The sequence below is a fragment of the Solea solea genome, chromosome 6 (genome assembly GCF_958295425.1).
Source record: "Solea solea chromosome 6, fSolSol10.1, whole genome shotgun sequence".
NCBI classification, from domain to species: Eukaryota; Metazoa; Chordata; class Actinopteri; order Pleuronectiformes; family Soleidae; genus Solea; species Solea solea.
Window position 1 is genome coordinate 11,503,683 of NC_081139.1, and position 18,587 is coordinate 11,522,269.

General features: G+C 39.6%; 1 protein-coding gene across 11 annotated transcripts in view; it reads right to left on the bottom strand.

Annotated features, from left to right (window-relative positions):
• Positions 1–487: 487 nt before the first annotated feature.
• The window catches only part of tead3b (TEA domain family member 3 b), a 30,730-nt gene continuing 12,630 nt past the window's right edge, over positions 488–18,587 (bottom strand). The window contains exons 3-16 of one of the 11 annotated variants that reach the window (XM_058630557.1): positions 17,320–17,574; positions 10,959–11,023; positions 9,466–9,528; positions 9,261–9,323; positions 7,095–7,106; positions 5,961–6,086; positions 5,804–5,847; positions 5,585–5,641; positions 4,729–4,793; positions 4,481–4,617; positions 3,904–4,077; positions 3,365–3,508; positions 3,116–3,268; positions 488–2,709 (exon numbers count right to left, since the gene is read on the bottom strand). In XM_058630557.1, coding sequence (XP_058486540.1) covers positions 2,596–2,709; positions 3,116–3,268; positions 3,365–3,508; positions 3,904–4,077; positions 4,481–4,617; positions 4,729–4,793; positions 5,585–5,641; positions 5,804–5,847; positions 5,961–6,086; positions 7,095–7,106; positions 9,261–9,323; positions 9,466–9,528; positions 10,959–11,023; positions 17,320–17,326 — 1,224 coding nt within the window. In that variant the 5' untranslated portion in view covers positions 17,327–17,574 and the 3' untranslated portion in view covers positions 488–2,595. Of the gene's footprint in view, positions 2,710–3,115; positions 3,269–3,364; positions 3,509–3,903; positions 4,078–4,480; positions 4,632–4,727; positions 4,794–5,584; positions 5,642–5,803; positions 5,848–5,960; positions 7,237–9,260; positions 9,324–9,465; positions 9,529–10,958; positions 11,024–17,319; positions 17,575–18,587 lie in introns of those variants that run through there. The other 10 variants (XM_058630554.1, XM_058630561.1, XM_058630558.1 and 7 more) reach the window with 10 other exon arrangements.

Genomic DNA, 18,587 nt, shown 5'->3' on the forward strand with positions numbered 1-18,587 from the left:
AGTGTAAATAGATGTCTATGGCGCAAGGAGGTCCAATTATTTTATAGGTTCTAATGATGAGACATTTGTCCTTTTATAAGAAAGATTTTGAATGCCTACTTTTCTATAACATTGTTGTATTCCAACATTTACTTCCGTAAAGGAAGTGAACACCTCTTCTTCCACTGAGGAAAAGCATCTATGAATGAAGAGATTTTGATGCAAGTCTGGCATAAATCCAGATATAGATTTACATAAAGTATTGTAATGTGGTAATTCCACCCATAAGGACTATGTGTCACAATACACACACAATTTTGTGGCTTTTGATCATAGCGAATGACAGGAAAAACTGGTGAGTTTCACCTGTATCATGTTTCATCACAAGGTCAACCATGAACTGCAGATTTTGTGATGCTGGGCAGACCACATTATTGTTAAAAGGGATTTTAGCAGTTTATAGTGCACACATAATATACACATGCAAAAAGAAACATTGTACACAAAACAAATTTACAAACATGTTTAATACGTTTTTAGGGGGGAATGGCCCCAAAGGCACCATGCGTCTTATTGTTAGATACATTTGTTTGATTATATAGTCCAACCTCTACTTTGAAGTATAAAATTGCAATGCACAATGGTAACAAAGACAATATTAAACCACCTTAAACCAAAAACAAACAAAAACAACGCCCACACCATTCAGAATATGGTACATTAGATATCTCATTATTAATTTCAATATCAGCACACTCACACATTATTTTCAGTGAAGCATATGGCAAACACTGAAAGTCAAAAGACAACAAAACATTAATCTTGATAATGGGAAAAAAAAAATGTCTGTATAAAAGATAAACTGAGAAACCTGCTAGAGGAAGAGTGTTTTTGTATGTAGCTTGTGAAATTTGACATTCAAAGCCAGGTGCAATTCTTATTGCAACATACAACATCTTTAATTTGAACTTCTGTAGCAGAATTGTCCAGTGAACCACATAGAGTATAGACCTATGTCTGGCAGGACCCATGGGATGACAGGCAATTCCTGTCTGTAGTTTGAGTCCTGCAATACTTTTAACATCTCCATCTCAATGGAAGATGATCAATACATCTCCAATACCCGGTCCGGCCCTCCCACTACTTGGTAACTAACCTTATAAATAACAATCAATGGTCATGCTCCACAGCACAGACAATAGCTCTCATTCAAGACAGTTAATTAAGTTTGACTTTAAAATTAATTCATGTGTAATGTCACAAAAAAGTGTCTTAAATATCAAAATTGAACCTTTTTCAATGAATGCAACTTCTCCGCATTACATTACACAGAGAAGGGTGAAGCAAACAAGCCGTCTTCACAGCATACAATCTCTTTTTTAAACAAAAGAAACAGTGATTAACTTCTCTTCACTTTTAGCCATGGTCTGAGTTGAGTGCTGAGTTAATTGATCACAAATATGAACATAGTTCAACAAGTCCCGATCGCCCCCCCCCCTCAGAAAAAATACTCCTATGTAACACATTTTCCTTTAGCATCCACTGACTCACAGTACAGAAACGATTCTTTTTTTTTTTTTTTTAATTAGGCTACATAACTCAAGGCGATAGAAAATAAGCAGTGCTGTTGATTCAAACCCCCCTTCTGGATCTTTTAAGTGCAACCAAGCACACGTCTTCAAACAAAGAGAAAAAAACAGGGGATCTCATAAGGATGGTAAAGCCTCACCTTAATGTCCGGCTACTAATGATACAAGGCATCCTTAGTGTCAAAAGGCAGTTATAGATAGATGCTTGTAAGACCTGATTTTTTTTAAAAATTGTGTAAGAAAATATTAAAAAAGCAGAACCTTAAAATATGGTAACACAAAAAACCTTCTCCCTGTACACTCTAAAACAAGGGACACTTTTTGCTTGTAAAACAAAAGGCTACATAAAAATTAGTCATCCCATCCCATTCCTCTTTCTGCCCAAAAACAAAAACTGCCTCCATAGATGTCAATCCAAATTCTAATTTTCTTTCTTTCTTTCTTTTTTTTTTTAACAAAATACACCAGTATGACTATTTACTGTTTATTCAAAAACAAGAGGTAGTAATAAAAGGCAATCCAAAGTGGCAGGCAATGATATAATCTTTGGAGAAAAGGCTCAAACCTACTGCTACATCACCACTTGGCTCTGGTTTTCCCCTTCTGTGGTTCTGCTCTCTCTACTCTTTCAATCTTGTGTACACTTGTTACTTACTGCTCAGAGTGTGCTCCCTTGGATACCAAAAGGGTCGTTTCCACCCTAAACACTTTCTCATTCCCTCGATAAAACATTTCAAGCTCCATCAATTACCTTGGCAAAAAAATGAACCCACTTCATCTAAAGCATGTTTAAACACATAGAAAACAGCTAGTCTTTCAAACATTTCTTTGCGTGTCAGCACGGTGAGATTCACTCTTTTTTTCCTTGCGACTTTTCGTTTAAAAAAAGCATCTGTCCTTGTTAGTCTGATGTAGCATTGTTTGAATGTCTTCTTAGTTTTTTGTTTTCCTGGGCGGTTGAGCTGGTCAAAAAGAGGGACTGTGTCATGCTTTCGTCTTGCTTTTCCAAGACCTCCCTGAAGAGCTGTTAGTCCTTAACAAGTCTGTAGACGTGATACTGAGCTCCGTGTTCACTCGTGGAAACCTCAAACACAAACGCTATACAGAGCAAGGTCTCCTGGGTGTCACGATTCGTCACCACCTGAAGGGCAAAGACAAAAAATGTCGAGATGGGAACAGGAAGCAGCGCACGGTATGCTGTTTATAAATACTACAGAGGCAAACAACTAAAAATCTTTAAATTCATTAAAAGAATAGTTAGATATTTTGACTCTCAACCACATAACAGCAGCTTTATTCCTCATTAATAAACTGGTTCATTAATAGCACAAAAATAAAAACTCTCTAGAATTCAGAGTGAAACTGATGTCCTTATTTAACTTTTGGTAAAGAAAGTAGATATAATTAATGTTGACTGGATTCTTACCGTACTTTTACAGCTTATGTTCGGCCTATGTTATATTTGTCTTTTCTATTCTTTCTTTAAATACTCTGTGGATACTTTTATTCCTGATACAAGTCATTCAGTCGGAAAAGCTGTATGTTACCTGCAGGATAGTGAAGTTTTCAAGAACACTGTTCATCATGTATTTTTCAGGCAAGTGTTTGAGCTTGTGGATGAAGTTGATCATATATTCGCACATCGGAGAGCGGTGGATCCTGTAAACACACTTCCCCCCCTCCAGGCGGGCGTACTCTGTCTGCAAGACACACACACACACACACAAAGGACAGTCAAAAACATCTGGCAGGGACTTAAACTCAAGCGGCGGTCTTGTGTCATCTGAGTTCTTTACCTCTACTTTCTCGACGACCTGCTTTCCAAACGAGCAGACTTTGGTTGAAACAGTGATGGTCATGTTCTCAGCGCTGCTGTACTGGCTGCTGACACCATAAAAAGAACCAGGGCCGTCCTGCATCCCGCTGCTGTTCAGGTCCGCCTACAACGTTCACAGATTTCATCACACTGCAGTCGCTGCGTTCTGTGACATAACTTAAACTACTGAGACGGCTGTAATTTACGGTGATAAGTTACTGTGGAAAAACTACTGGCTGAAGTAATAACAGCAGTGGTTGATGAAATAACAGCCGAACAAGCATCTTGATTACAATGGGTATTTCAAATGCAATTAAATGGTAATCATTTTTTATCACTTTTCATTTTAATGTTACCACATTGTAATGACTGAAATGACACTTTGCACTGTTATTGCCTGAGCTATAAGGCTAAATGAATAAGTGCTCACATAAAGCACAACGCAAAGTGGTTGACAAGTGTTTATTAACAACTAATAAGTGGCAGATGATAATGATAATGACTTTGATGAGGACCTACCCAGAATTTTACGAGGAAGAAAGCATTCTGAGGCCCTTTCTCATAAAGTTCCTTGAGTCCGCCTTTCTTCTCAGGGAACTTGTCATAGATCTGCCGGATGTCCACAGCCTCAAGGAGCGGGTCACTGTAGGAGGGGTTCGTCTGTCCAATGTGGACAAACAGATGTTTGCTGTACTGCAGTGGACAGAGAGAAAAGAACCAACAGAGGACAGAGTTAAAGTTCCTGTAAAGTGAGATATCACCTCTTTGCCCAGCCCACAGAAAAATGTGTTAGTTATCACCTAACCAAATTTGAGTGATGAAAAAAGTCACTTGAAAATTAGGTTTTAAATGTAAAATTCACCTTCATTTTCTATTCCACAGTTGTAATTTCTTCTACATGTTCTCAGCCACTATTTTCTAACATACTGTAAACAATGTGTGAGGAGGAGAAACTCTGCATTTGCTTTACAGGGTCTTTAAGTAGTCGATTAAGCTTTTCCCTGTTAGCAGCTTTTTTTTTAGCTTTAGACACGAACCATAATCCCAGCTCCAAAGCTTTTGTTTGATTCCCTTTATAAAAGAAACTTTGACTCACGTTGTCTGGGTCTCTCTGAACCTCCATGAAGGCAGAGTATTCCAGCATCCGCAGCTTAGAGGAGGCGATGGTGCGGTCCTGCCATACCGGCACTGCAGTGGCAGTTGGTGCAGGCGGAGGCGCCAAGGGCTCGTAACCTGAACCATGCACCCCCACACACACACAAACACATACACATTTTATAGGAACACTGTGACAGCATGTTCGTGTTTTTCTTTTCTGTCTTAGCTTTCACAGATTTGACTTACTTGGTATGGACTGTGGTACCGGGCCTCCTAGGCTTGGGTATGGTGGCTGTGCAAAAGGTTTGATGCTGAAAAACAAACAATGACATATAAATCATGCAGAAAATAGTCAAATAAAAACAGTAGCTTGTTTGTAGCACATGGGTCTCCCTAAATGTGTATTTTTGATCAAATTCTATTTGATAATTTCACTGCATTGTCAACTGTATTACTGCTACTTTCTTTGCTTAGACCTTCATTAATCAAATGTTTCGTGAAGAGTGAGAAGGCATGGGAGTGGCCTTAACCTGTGATCAGTCGCACGGACACAGGTGCCACTTTGGAAAAACAGTCAGCAGTAAAACATGCTCATCAGTGATGTAAAACGTATCAAAACCTAAAACACTGCAATTTTTTTCATATCAACCTCAGTCAGAGAAGATTCTTCATTTCAGTAGGTACACAAACAACAAGTTACAAAAATCACTCTGTCCCAATGAAGGCATGTGTTGCTGCACCAGCTAGGCGTGAGTCCACCTGCTTCATTACTTCTCAATGATGCAAAATAGCATCAGTTCAAAATGGATGACAATGAACTCTGTGATCTGAAGTTGTCAGTCACTGTGAGGATTTACCTACCAGGCAGAAACGCTTGATAAGGCTCGACCGGACTGTTGAGCACGTGGTAACATATGAAACGTGCTATATACAGTAAATGAAGTTTGTTATTATTACTCATTTTCTCAATCAAATCTGAAGCAGTTATTTTGCGCATCGGTGGTTTACATTAGTGCAGGAAACAGTACAGTACAACTGAATGAAGAAGGAGAGTTAGTGCTGCTTTGTGCTCAAGGGTGGAGCTTCGCTAAGCGGAACTTACGCATGGCTGGTGCGGCCAAGCCCAGGAGTCCTTCCCGGGTTGAGATCTAGAACCAGCCTGGTGTGCAAAAATGTGGTCTGTTAATCCATACCCACCTGACATTATAAATCTAACCCTCTCAATAACGCTCTCATTTAAGCATCTCTCTTTACAAACAACATACACCATGGTGTCTCCTGACAGATATCTCGTGGGAACCAGTGGAGGTTATTTACTTACTCCTGAGAGGGTCCAGGCTGTCCTGGGATTGGAGCAGGCCAGAACTGTAGAGTAAACAAAGTAAAAAAAGGGTCAGCGGCTGCTATCACATTAAACAGCGTGTAATCCAGATGTGGTTTTGTGCTCTAAGTGCATAGAATATGGATGGAGGTCTCACTCTGGGTGGTTGGTAGGGGGCAGGAGGCAGCGGTGGAAGGTGATTCTTTATTATACTTGGTGAGACGATCTGGGCAGATGACAGTGCAGCCATGTTCTGTAGGGCTTTGTCTTTTGATGCCTGATCCTGTGAATTGACAGAGAAATCCCGGGGTCAACCACAAGGGGGCGGCACAACACTGAAATCTATAATACACTAAATAATCACAGTATTTGTATAGTGTGTTCTATGTGTGGTTTCTATTGCATTTATTTGTTGCCAGATTCTAAAATCAATACATTTAAAAAATCTTGTGGAAATGAGTTATAATAAACTAAACAAGTGTTGAGCTTATCAGTAAAATATAAATAACAAGAGTTACGTTTAGCAGACAATAAAATGGTTATTTTTGGATAATAATCACTTAATTTTTAACAATCATCAAAAAGCAAGAAGCAAAGAAAAGAAGAAGAGAGAAAATCAAACAGCGTGGCCCAACTGTGTTGTAGTTTTTCACAAGACAGATTCAGGGTCTGTTAGGTCTGAAAAAGTGTTATTAGGATCCCCACAGGAAAAAAAAGAATAAATACAAAAGTATAGATAGAGTGTGCTGGCTGGGAATGCAGTTTTGTATTCATGTCGTAAACATATGCACATAATTATGTGGATTAATTTGTTCAATGTATAAGAAAGAAGTTGCCCAAAAAAGTAAACAAAGCAAGCCAGTTCATGTCAATGGTGCGTGACGCAGTCTAAGATCAACAAACACTTTGAATATTTCAAACTTCATTTAAATGCATCCTATTGGAACTTTCTTTTCTTTCTTTTTTTCCCTTCAAGAATGCATTTCAGCTGACTCAGCTTTTATTTTTCGATTAAGAAGAGAGAGCCCAAATCAAAGAGCGACACCTTGTGCAAAGCAAGCGGGACTTTGGCTTTTGGCAGAGGCTGTGTGGGATTACGCTACATCAGAGAGGATACGCAGCAGTGCTGGTTTCAAAGCGTGATGGTTTCCTGAGCATTGCTTCAATATGGGACAGCATTGGGGGAAGAGGCCATGCCAGCTGAGGGCAGTAGCAAGGGGACAGTGTGTGTACTGGTGCTGCCAAACGCAGGGGAGGAGGCAAGCATATTGCACAAGTCAGATTCACTTACCAAATTCATCGCCTGAATCAAAAGAGAGAGAAACCATTAGTGGTGTGCAGTTCTAATGATCTGTTAAGATTAGTTAAGAGTTTGGTTTTTAAATAACTAAAGGATTTAAAAATTTAGTTTTTTTTCCCCAATACTGTGGTGATGTTTATTTATTTATTTTTTTAAATAAAAAGAAGCCAAGTTGGCATTATCATGTAAATATATACGTATATATAAATAAATAAAAAAATGTAATAAATGAAAAATAAATCAATAATAAATTGAAATTAAATATTTGCAATATTTGCATCTAAAAACACTAATAAAAACATGTATATACAGAGAATAGGAAATGCCTCGGTCAGAAACATTAGCCAATTTACACTTCATTTTATGTTTGATGAGCTGATTACCAGGAACTTTGTTGTCTTAAAAAAAAAACTATTTTTGAGTGTTTCTCTACAACAGAACAGCTGCTGGCTTTATAAACGCTGTCAATCGCTGAAGGGAGCACATTCACCATGTGATGTTTAATATTAGCTATGAGACAGCTCTGACTAAACTCATTAAAATGACCTCATGGGGCCTGAACGTGTTAAATGACTGAATTAAATGTATTTTTCATATTCAGTTTGCTACAAAATGAAAGCGAAAAGAGTCACACATGTACATAAGTAATAACAGGAAGAATAGCACATGTTATGATTAACCCCTTCGAGCAGAGCGGATAAAAGTCGACATTAAGTATATTTTTAGCCTTAAATAAAAATTTAAACACATAAAATAAATTTAAGTGTGATTAGCCTCAAACACTGGAACATTAGGAAAATGTATTTGGACAGTGATTTTAATTTTAAGAACTGCAAACACTGTAGTTGCGATGGAGCATTCCCACATCATATACCATCAAAATATTAAAGCTGTTTTCAGCAAAGTCATATTTTATGAGGCAGGGCATTTATTCACATCAAGTGTTTGTGAATTCTGTTTGTAATTTCTTTAAACCAGATGAGGCTCAGGCCCTAAAAATACGTAGGTAATTCCTTTATGAAAACAAAAACATCTGGGTCCTTGCACTTTTCTGTGCTTAGGCCCTAAATAATATACACAAGAAGAAAAGCGTGACTTTGTAAAACCATTAAGAACTAAGTATAAACCTGGGTCGCATGTGCTGCATAATGTTGATCCTAAATTGTAGCCTTTGCCATTTGCTAACTGCACTGTTACAGATAGTGAGTTTGATTTGAAAAGGATAAATAGTTCACCCCTAGTTTCAGACACAAGGAAGAGATTAAACACAGGACTCACCATGAACAGTTCTAAGCTATACACATACAATTACTCTTATGTGGGGTCCATTTGAGATCATCACATTAGCTATGAATGGACTCATCTACACATGACACAACTCAAAGAATGGTGTGGATGCTGATGTCCACCAAAGCATTAGTCTGCATGAAGGGGTTAATTTAAGTTAAGTTAGCACTAAACAAAACAAAAAGGCCACAATGTCTCTAGTGTTAACTTGTGTTTGAATTATTATATGAGAATATGCAAAAACAATAATTAAAAGCATGACAAAAACAAGAGGGACTGGTATTGAGGTAAGGAGCAACACAGTGATACAAATCAAAGATGAATCTTAACTGATGTTCAGTTTTACTGAAGACATTACAAACAGACACATTAGAGGAGTTTAAAGGGTAGCAACAACTACAGTCAAATGGAGAGAATTTTAGAGAAAGAAGTCTGAGAGATATAGTAGTATAGTATCCAGCAAGAAGCATGGCTGGCACAGAGGACATATACAAAGCTGTAGCATCATGCAGCTAAACAACCTTTCACTGAGCCTATCAGAACAGCATGTGTGGCATTCTCTAAAAGCAGAACATTCACAATCACCTGCTGCACCTGAATGTTAAGGATTAGATCAGGCTCATTCTTAATGCACCTCAGACCTAGAGAATTAAAATGCTTTGACTGTGGTAACTCTGTACTGCATGCATGCTACTGTGGTTAATATTTAGAATTAGCACACAATTTTTTGCTTGCCAAGTCCGGTTCCACGTCGTATCTAGCAGGAACCGGACTTGTGTCAATGCAAGGGTTGATAATATGCACAGATTAACTGGTTAATGCAAAGCCAAGCCTGTACAAGCCCCGCCGAGCCCGCGGTGAAGCGCATACCTTTAGCTTTGACTGGATCTCGCGAGATTTTCTCCGGGCGAGAACCTGCAAGTGGCTAGAAACCTGCACAGAAGAATAGCCAAGAGAAAGGAAGAGGAAAAAGAGACAGGGAGAGAAAAGACAAGGAAAGAGAGAGAGAAGCCGTAACCAAAGAGGAAAGAGACGCTCAGTCAGTGTTGCCACGAGGCAGGTTGGCGAAACCTACCTTTATACCCGCCTGGTATTCACGAACTTTCTTCCGTGCTAACACCTGTATGTGACTAGAAACCTAAAAGGGTGTGAAACAGTTTTTGAGGATAAAACCAACATTCGCTCGTATACATGCACACATACATACACATATATACGTTCAAACACAGACATGTATACGCATGTACCCGCACACACACACACACTCCAAATGTTGTGCCTCTAACTTAGTGAGGACACACATTACCATTCAAGCCCTTGTCCTTGCATTGATTCATTCATTCCCTACTACTTCCCGTGTGAGAGTCACAAGAGGGATGAAACCAATCACAGCTGACTTTTGGTAATACACAAGGTCTGAAATTGAAAGTCTGTCACAGCAGGGCCAACATACAGAGACAACATTCACAGTCATACCTATGTTCAATTTATACAATCTGCCTGTCTTTGGATTATAGGAAGAAGCGATCTTCAGAGAATCCACGCAGACACAGGCAGGAGTGAAAAAGCAAACTCACCAGAATTCAAGTATGAACTACTGTGCAGCCTGCACGGTGCACCAAATCCTAAAACTTAAGTCTTAACCTTCAAACAGACTTTTAAAAAAGATCAAACCAAATTGTCCTCACTCTGTAAGATGTAGGGTTAGAGTTTAAGTCCTCACAAAGTTAAAGGTACAAGCATCTCTCTCTCTCTCCCTCTGTCAAACACAAACATTGCAAATAGTACAAGCAAAATAAAAAGTATAAAATATAGGCCGGTGATATTCTGTGTTATTTTTTCTTAATGTCAGAACCCATGAAAATACCATAGACAACAATAACTGGATATTCTTGATATGCTTTGTGTGACCTATTCCTATGTCCTAAAAAAGTTAAAGCATAAAGTAAAAAAATAGTTCCCTATGTCAAAAAAGAGAAAAGCAAAATGTACATACACACACATATGTGTATACATATACATATACACATATATATACACATATGTATATATACATATACATATATATATACATATACACACATATACATATATACACATATACATACATATATATACATATATACATTTATATATACATATATATACATATACACATATATATCATTATAAAAATCATACAAAATACAAAAATCATTATATATAAATTACCAGAAACAGTGTGTATCTGCCAAATAACATGTACACCTCTTCATTGTGTACTTAAAGGACCAGTGTGTAAGAATTAGTGTCATCTAATGGTGGTAACAAACGGCACAAGATGGTGGCCTCCTTCCTCCCTTGTCCGAATTATATTCATAGTAAAAGGTTTATTTTAAGCAGTTATACAATTATTCAAACTTGCTTACAGGTACTATATTCAATTTCGCGCTGATAAACACCCCTAACTTTTACACACTGGATCTTTAAGCACAATGAATCAATTTAGGTGTTGGTGCTCTAATGCTCCAACACTAAATATTCACCCATCCATGTTGTCAGTCATCAAAGAGAGTAAATCAAATTTACCTGTTTTCTTGTCCGGGTTTTGCCTGTCCTCAGCTTGATGTACCTTGCTATCAATTCATTACGTCCTGCATAACACAAACAAAAAAACAAACGGTCACAGACGAAGCGAGATCTACACATCTCACACTGATCAGACGGTTACATTCTTGATAAACATTTTATGTCAGAGGAACAGCAGCGTGACCTTTCCCAGAGCTCTTCAGGCCCACGGCAAACACCCTTTAAACACAGGTCACAGGTTACAATCACACCTCTTTTCCCTATTGGAGATATTTATATTTAAGGTTTTTTTCCTCTTTGTTTTCATTATCTTGTTTCACACCTCCTTAATGTCTGCTCACATGGGCCTGTAGCCTAATTACAGAGGGTGCTTAGAAAACAGAACCATGTTTTTCATGACATAACATCTACTCTCAACATTTTGCACAAAGAGTTTGTGTAGAGAACAGGCTTCTATTCTGGGCTTCCGCGGCCCTATTTACATTCATTGCTGAGCAAGGGCTGCACAGCAAGCACAGCTTGAATCGAGCAGAAATCATCTTTAGTGTATGTGCAAGAAGCATTATAATGTTGTCTCAGGGGAAAAGTACAGTCCATCCATGCTTTTAGTTCTTCTCGATGCCAAGTCACGCTCTCTGAGGTTTTGCAGATGAAAATCAGGCCACAGAGAGAGGTTGAACCACTGTGTCATTATAAATAATGACCCAAACTCTTTTAAACTTGCTGACAGAAATTTTCACCAGCAAAAATTGGTCAAGATGTGAACACACACGATAGACTGTGTGTCTAGAAGGTCTTGGGTTTAACAGCTTTCAGACTATCCAGACACATAATGACAGGAGCAATAAGTCCTGTTTTTTCTCACACTCTTTGGCATTTAGCCTCCAGAAATTGCCATAAAAGCACTGAAGGCCATCTCCATCAGGGTTACTGAACTTCCCATAGTGTTCAACCAGTCAGCCCGGCGCTCAGCCAGCAGAGCAGAGCTGAACTGTCTGCCGATACTGTGGTAGCCCCTCCTCCTCTTCTGCCCTGGGCCAAGGATGGACACGCCTGCTCCAGCGCCTCCGCATTCCTAGCATTCCTCTAAGCCTGTCACATCTGTGCTAGCCAGTCTGATTGGCCTGAGCCTACGAACATAGCCCAGGCTAACACACACATGCTCATATGCAGAAGCAGGGGTTAGAGAGCTGTGCTCGGGGCCATTAGGTTGGGGTAGGGGGTCGTCAGTCAGAGGGGCAAAAGGGACAGCTGTTGCCGTAACTCTTAGAAGAAATACAAAGCCATAACTGACTCTGCCAACAACTGCCACCTGGCAGAAAGACAGCCCTCTTTCCCAAAACAACACCACTGTGTGACTCCACAGTCAACGGACAGCAGCACCTGCTGCTGACCATCCCACAAGAGGATGGCAGAGAAAAAAACAATGCCAGTTCAACCCCCCACCCAACTGTCTGTCTCAATCTTTTTAACTAAGGGCCAAGGGAAAAACAATATATTGTCCTGCTTCAACCACAGAGCTACGGTATTTATTTTAAAGGCATCTATGTTGTTATACTGTGCCGTATAACAAGATACAGTATGTACTAGATGCTGTGGGTGTGAGAGGTTCCCAGAGAATGGTGAGTTGGATGTTATATGTAAAATTACAATTAAAGTGATTAATCAGATACATCTACTATAGCGGACCATATACTTTTTCTGTATCATAACAACAGTAAGGTCATTTGTTTGTCTTGTGAATATAGAGAGGTCCTCCATTTATACACATATCTGTGCAGTTATGTGATATTTTAAATCCCTGCTTTTGTTTTGAACTCATACGGGCACAAAGAAAGAATAACTAAATCAGAACACTGTAACATCTTGCAAAATTTTGATTTGCATAAATTCTTAAATCACAAATTTACTGGTTGAAAAAAAAAAAAACTCAGTCAGGAGGCCTGTGTTGAACCCAAGACACTCTGAAATAAGAAGGGTGAGCTAATGCCTACAAAATCAAAGCCTGCAGCTGGACTTCATTTAGTTATGGTACAAAAGAAAAAAAAAAGAAAAGAAAAATCACAACGCAAAAAAGAATATCTTCAAAAATAGTAGCAGGACTTCTAAGCAGCAGCTGCATAGCATGCACATGTACACTTCATGGAAAACTAATGTATATGTCAACTTCAACATGTTATTTTAGTGGACTGCATTTCAGACACACTGATCTATCAAAATCCAACAGATACAATATCAAGGATATGATCCGTGTCTCATCCTTCTGCAGTCATGGCGGCCCGAGATCTGCTTTGACTTGACTGGGTGGGTCAGAGAGATGGTGAAAAGTCTGGCCCACACAGTAGGGGATCATGACAGGTGCATACAGACAGACACACAATACAAGCCCTCTGCCTCTTATTTCCCCACACTTGCCGCCTTTCCATCTCGGGTAGAGAAATGGAAAGGCGGCGAGCTGTTCATGATTCTCTTGTTGATTGCTCAACACCCACGCAGATCGCTGCAGGCTGCCCTTCTTAACCTCCCCAACATGACACGCCTATCTCTTTCTTTTACTACACGATCGCTGGAATTTTCCACTTCCACGCAAAGATAGTGAGCAAAAAGGTAATCTCTCCACCCACCCTCCTGCTCTGTCTCTCTCCTGAACCCTTTCTCCACCCTTTATTCTCTTCCCTCCTCCCTTCTCATAACATTGAGGTAATCCTCAGTTGCTAACATACTGCTCAGCCATGACTGAAAACATTCCTAACATCTCACTGAGGGGGCTGACAGGGAAGCACCTGAGTCATCATTACAGGCCTCTTAGGGCTCTTTCTTCTATTGTACCGTTTCCACCAGTTTTCACCACTACTCTCTTCATGCGCTGGACTTACGGTTAATTCTTAATGTGACTTTATGGGTCACACCTGACACACAGCTCCCTCCAGCACTCACATTTTTGCGTTATGTTGTACCCAGAATGCTTTGCAGTATAGTGACAGCTGCAGGGCGGCTGTGAGGGGGAGAGAGAAGTGTGTGCTTGGAGTTTGACACACCTGTTGAGGCCAGAAAACGCAGGTGAAAAACATGTCAGCACAGCCCCATAGCAAAACAAGACAGGCCACATTTTTCGACACACACGCATCATTTGAAGACACTTCCTGTGAACCTAGGGGTGTAAAATGTGCCAACTGTTTGATTGAGCCAAGAACAAACACATCAGAGTCACGGCTAATCTTTAATTGTTTTGCTTTTTTGGTTTGTCAAATGTCAAAATAAACTGCAGAGCCCCCGCACTGGCAATTTCTAACTGAGACCGTGTTCAGCAATTTCTGAATGAGTATGAATGGCAAAACAAATGTATTAAAGCTTGGGAAACTGTACGAAGAGCAATACCAAATTCCCACACGTCTCTTAAAATGTACATCTCCAGCCAGCTGCTTGTTTGCTTGGATTTGAATTAGAATTAAAAGGTAGCATAATCTGCTCAGACAGCGCAAACCTCCACCATGACCACTCAGTTTCTCCTCATGTCTAATTGCTCATCATAACCTATATGAGATGCAAATAAGACGTCAAATATGATGCACATTTTCAGAGACACATATTTTACAGCTCTGACTAATGTACGCTAATGACTGTTAGTAGCAAGTTGCCAGGAGCTTAGCATGGTCCTGACACAGAGGGAAATGACTAGCCTAGCTATGTCCAAACAAAGTAAATCTTCCTAATCCTACAACTCAAAAGCTCAATACTTTCTATGTAATAAACTGTTAGCAAAATCGGTGAGTGTATTTGTTACACTTGGATGAGGCCAGGCTATCAGTTTCCGTCTGTTTCAGGGCTATATGTTATGCTATGCTATGCTATGCTAAGCTACGCTAACTGACTTCTGTTAGTAGCAGATGTGAAAGACGAAGGAAAAAGATGGAAAATGTGGTCACGCTGCTACTGTCTTGGATTTTCTCCTGAGTGTGACACATACAATATACAGATTGTACTTACAATACATATGTTGCACATGAACATAACCTGACATACAGTGACACATGTAGTCTATTTAAATTGTTAAAACTGCCTTACATCACAAACTTAAGTTTAGCTTCTTTAAGTGTTACTCGTGTCCAGAAAACTATTATTCACATGTGGGGTTTATTAACATTTAGTGTTTTCCTCCTTTGAACTCTTTGTCACCCCTGAGCTGCTCAAATGACTGGAAATGCTGCTGGGAAGTCTAGACAGGTTTGTAGAGCAAAGAATACACTTGTATAAAACAGTCCTACGACTAATAGGAATTTGCAAATATTTTTCCCACCAGCTGAGAAAAAAAAAAATCCTGGCAGAAAAAGTGGAATTCCCAATGGGAGGGATGACTTGCCTGATTCTGGAGGCCACTGGGAGTCTGAGACTGCAAGGTAGACAGTATTACATACAGTGCAATCGTTAACATTCCCCTAACCTCACGTCAGGGCAGCTTTTAGATGTCTGAGGTAATCGCCGTGTGAGAAGACTTCTTCTGGGGCATGCCTTAACTCTGGCAGCAGAGCCTCAGATGACTTATTGTAAATGGAGAGGGTGTTTAGTGCTCTACAAAAAACCAGGCCTCTAAAAGGGGTCCCGAGACTGTGTTGCTAAGGGGGCAGGTTTGTGCACGGCCTGCCTCTTTGTTGACATTCTCATGACAAATGTATGTAGCCTGGCTGGGACACAACACTTGTCTGCAACAGGACATTTTAGAGTTATTTAGATTTTAATAAACTAATGGCTGCAATGGATTATGCTTCATCTTTATATAAAACTAAAATGAAAATATACCATAAACTAGTTATGTCATTCTGGAAATTGAGTACTAATGTGTACTATTACGTTTAATGTACATTATTCAAGTCTACCTAAATTAATCCTTTGATTTCATGTAAATGAAATAAAATGCAACTGAGTAACTGTAAACAGTATGTTATCATTTGTTCAACTACATCTTATGTTTACAAACAAAAAAACCCACATCAGTTGAGAACAGCAATAGAAGCTGCAACCTTGGCTGAGTTATCTCAGGTATGTGAGTGTTCTTGAATATCCAAATCTGCCTGGCAACCTACAAGGATTATAATCCATCTTGGGTGAATCACATTAAAATAATCTCATCTGACGTCTGGCGGGGAAAAGCCATCCAAAAAGCAGCACTTAAAAAACAAACACTAATGCTCTTAAAACAGTGTCTTGAGATTTTGGTGGCAAAGACTGATGGTTTTTATGGTTGTATTAAAGACGGAATCAATTTCACATTTTTGAGACATGATGGACAATAATTAAAGGGCAGGAAATTCTCACAAAGCATGGCCTGAGGGAGCTAAATTACAATGGTGAAAAGAACATAATTTCACAAAACCAAAAAGGAGGTTTGTTGAGGACAAGGCAAAGCAAAACAAAACAGTGAAGAAAGCGGTGCAGTTTTCTGTCAATCAATATTTACTGCCCCTCAGCATAAAACTTTAAATGCCATATCTAATTAGGAATGGGTGCACTGTCTCCAAAATTTGAATGGGAAAGTGAGATGAAAATAATGAAAGACAAATGTGTTAGATTTCCTTCACCTGGATGTCTTTGATTCTACTGCATGACTTGCCAACATCTTCATCTGGAGTTTTTTAGGACATTAAGAGCTCAACACCTGCTATTTAACGAACACACTGCAGGAAACAGCATAATTATTCTGAAACTTTAAGGATGTTAAAAATCTTCAACAGAAAAAGCATGATGATGTCATGTTCCACCATCTTCATACACACTGGGCTAATTATTAATGCTTTAAATGAGCCATTCATCATCATCAAACACAACAGTTCTCTAGAAATCTCCTCCAACTGAGCACCTACAGGCAAAACTCTCCCAGTTATACCGGTGTGGGCAGAACGAAGTGTATGATGCTGAGTGATAAAAACAAAGAGCAGGTTTTGCGAGTGAGAGCGTAATGAGGAAGAAAAGAAGCTATAAAACAGTAGGCATAAAAACAAGCTGTGAATTTGAAAAGAACGCTCTGAAGAAAAGACAGGTGTAAATCACGGACAGCAAAAGTCAGCTCTGAGAATGCTGGTGCAACTGGAAGAACCTGCCTCTGGGTCACAGCACTACAGGTACAGACTTGTTAAGGAGAGTTCTATGTGGAAAGAAAAACCTCTGTGCTCAAAATGTGACAGGGAAAGAAAGAGGAAGACATGTATTTTTCTCATTTCTTTTCAGGGCACCATGATGGATGTTTGTGTTCTTTCGGGTTACAAATCTTTGAGGACAGGACGGTTGTTTCATTTTGTGCATACATTACGGATTTGGTTTCCATGTAATTGTTGTTCTTTGTTTCCCTGTTATTCAATGAACTCACCATACATCTTTCCTTCATCTGACAGGATTATTTTTCTCCTGCCACAGGGAGGGTAGATGGCGAGGGCCTCCTGGAAGCTCTGCTCAATATCCGGGCTCCACACACCCTCTGCATCCCCGTCGATGTTCTTGTCCCCGGTGTCCCCGTCCAGCCCATCTTCTGGGCTACCGTTGGCGCTCCACTCGTTGGACGCAATGGTGGCGGCTCCCACTGGGCCCAACCCCGAACACTAATATCAAAGGATCTGTTGGAGATCTGTGGAAAACAATGTACAAGTATTTTTTTTATTCATGATTCACGGGTGATTAGACTCTAGTTAGCTTAGTCTAACTTAAGTTAGTGTTAATCATCACAACAAAGTTGGGGAATATTCAATATTCTTCATTGGGTGAACAAATCCCATGAGAGATCTAGAAGACTAGTCCTTTTTTTTCCTTGACAAACATTGTTGATTCATTCATTCATTCACTACTGCTTTAACCTCCACATGAGAGGTTGCAGGGGCCACTGGAGCCAATCCCAGTGGACACTGGGCAAAAGGTGGGGTACACCCTAGACAGGTCACCAGTCCATCGCAGAGCAAACACAGAGACAAACAACCATTCATTCTCACATTCACACTTACGGGTAACTTTAGAGTGTCCAATTAACCTCTGCATGTTTTTGGACCGTTGGAGGGAATCACATGCAAACTCCATGCAGAAAGGGCCTCGATCGGACTGGGTCTTTTTGCTGCAAGGCAACAGTACTAGCCACTACTCTGCCGTGTGGCCCATTGTTGGCAAAAGAATAATAATACATCAGTAAGGCACACATATGTCATGTTTTATCATGAACACGATCATTGCAGATACTTTGAGTCATTTCTAATCACAAACACCATTCTAAAGCTGTAACCACACCTAATAGCACCACATAGACAAAAGAAAAAAATGGAGGAATTACATGATGTTTGCTGTGTTATACTATTATCTTGCTGTCAACTTCTCTGGCTAGTCAATTTTGTTCACATTAAAATAATTACTGGGAAAAGTTCCACTGCGAGAAGTAGAGGCACTGCGAAGTCTAATTGGCAGAAGAAATGTGTTTAAAGCACCATGTTTTAATTTCAGATGTCAACATCATCAAATCGGAAAATAACGAAATCTCAATCGTCCCTAATTCTTGATTTTTTCCTGATCAAGACATGTTTGGCCATGTGGCCACAGCTGGAACTGCTGGCCATGTGATCTCATCCTTGAGACAAATCCAACCTTTGAAAATGTTGT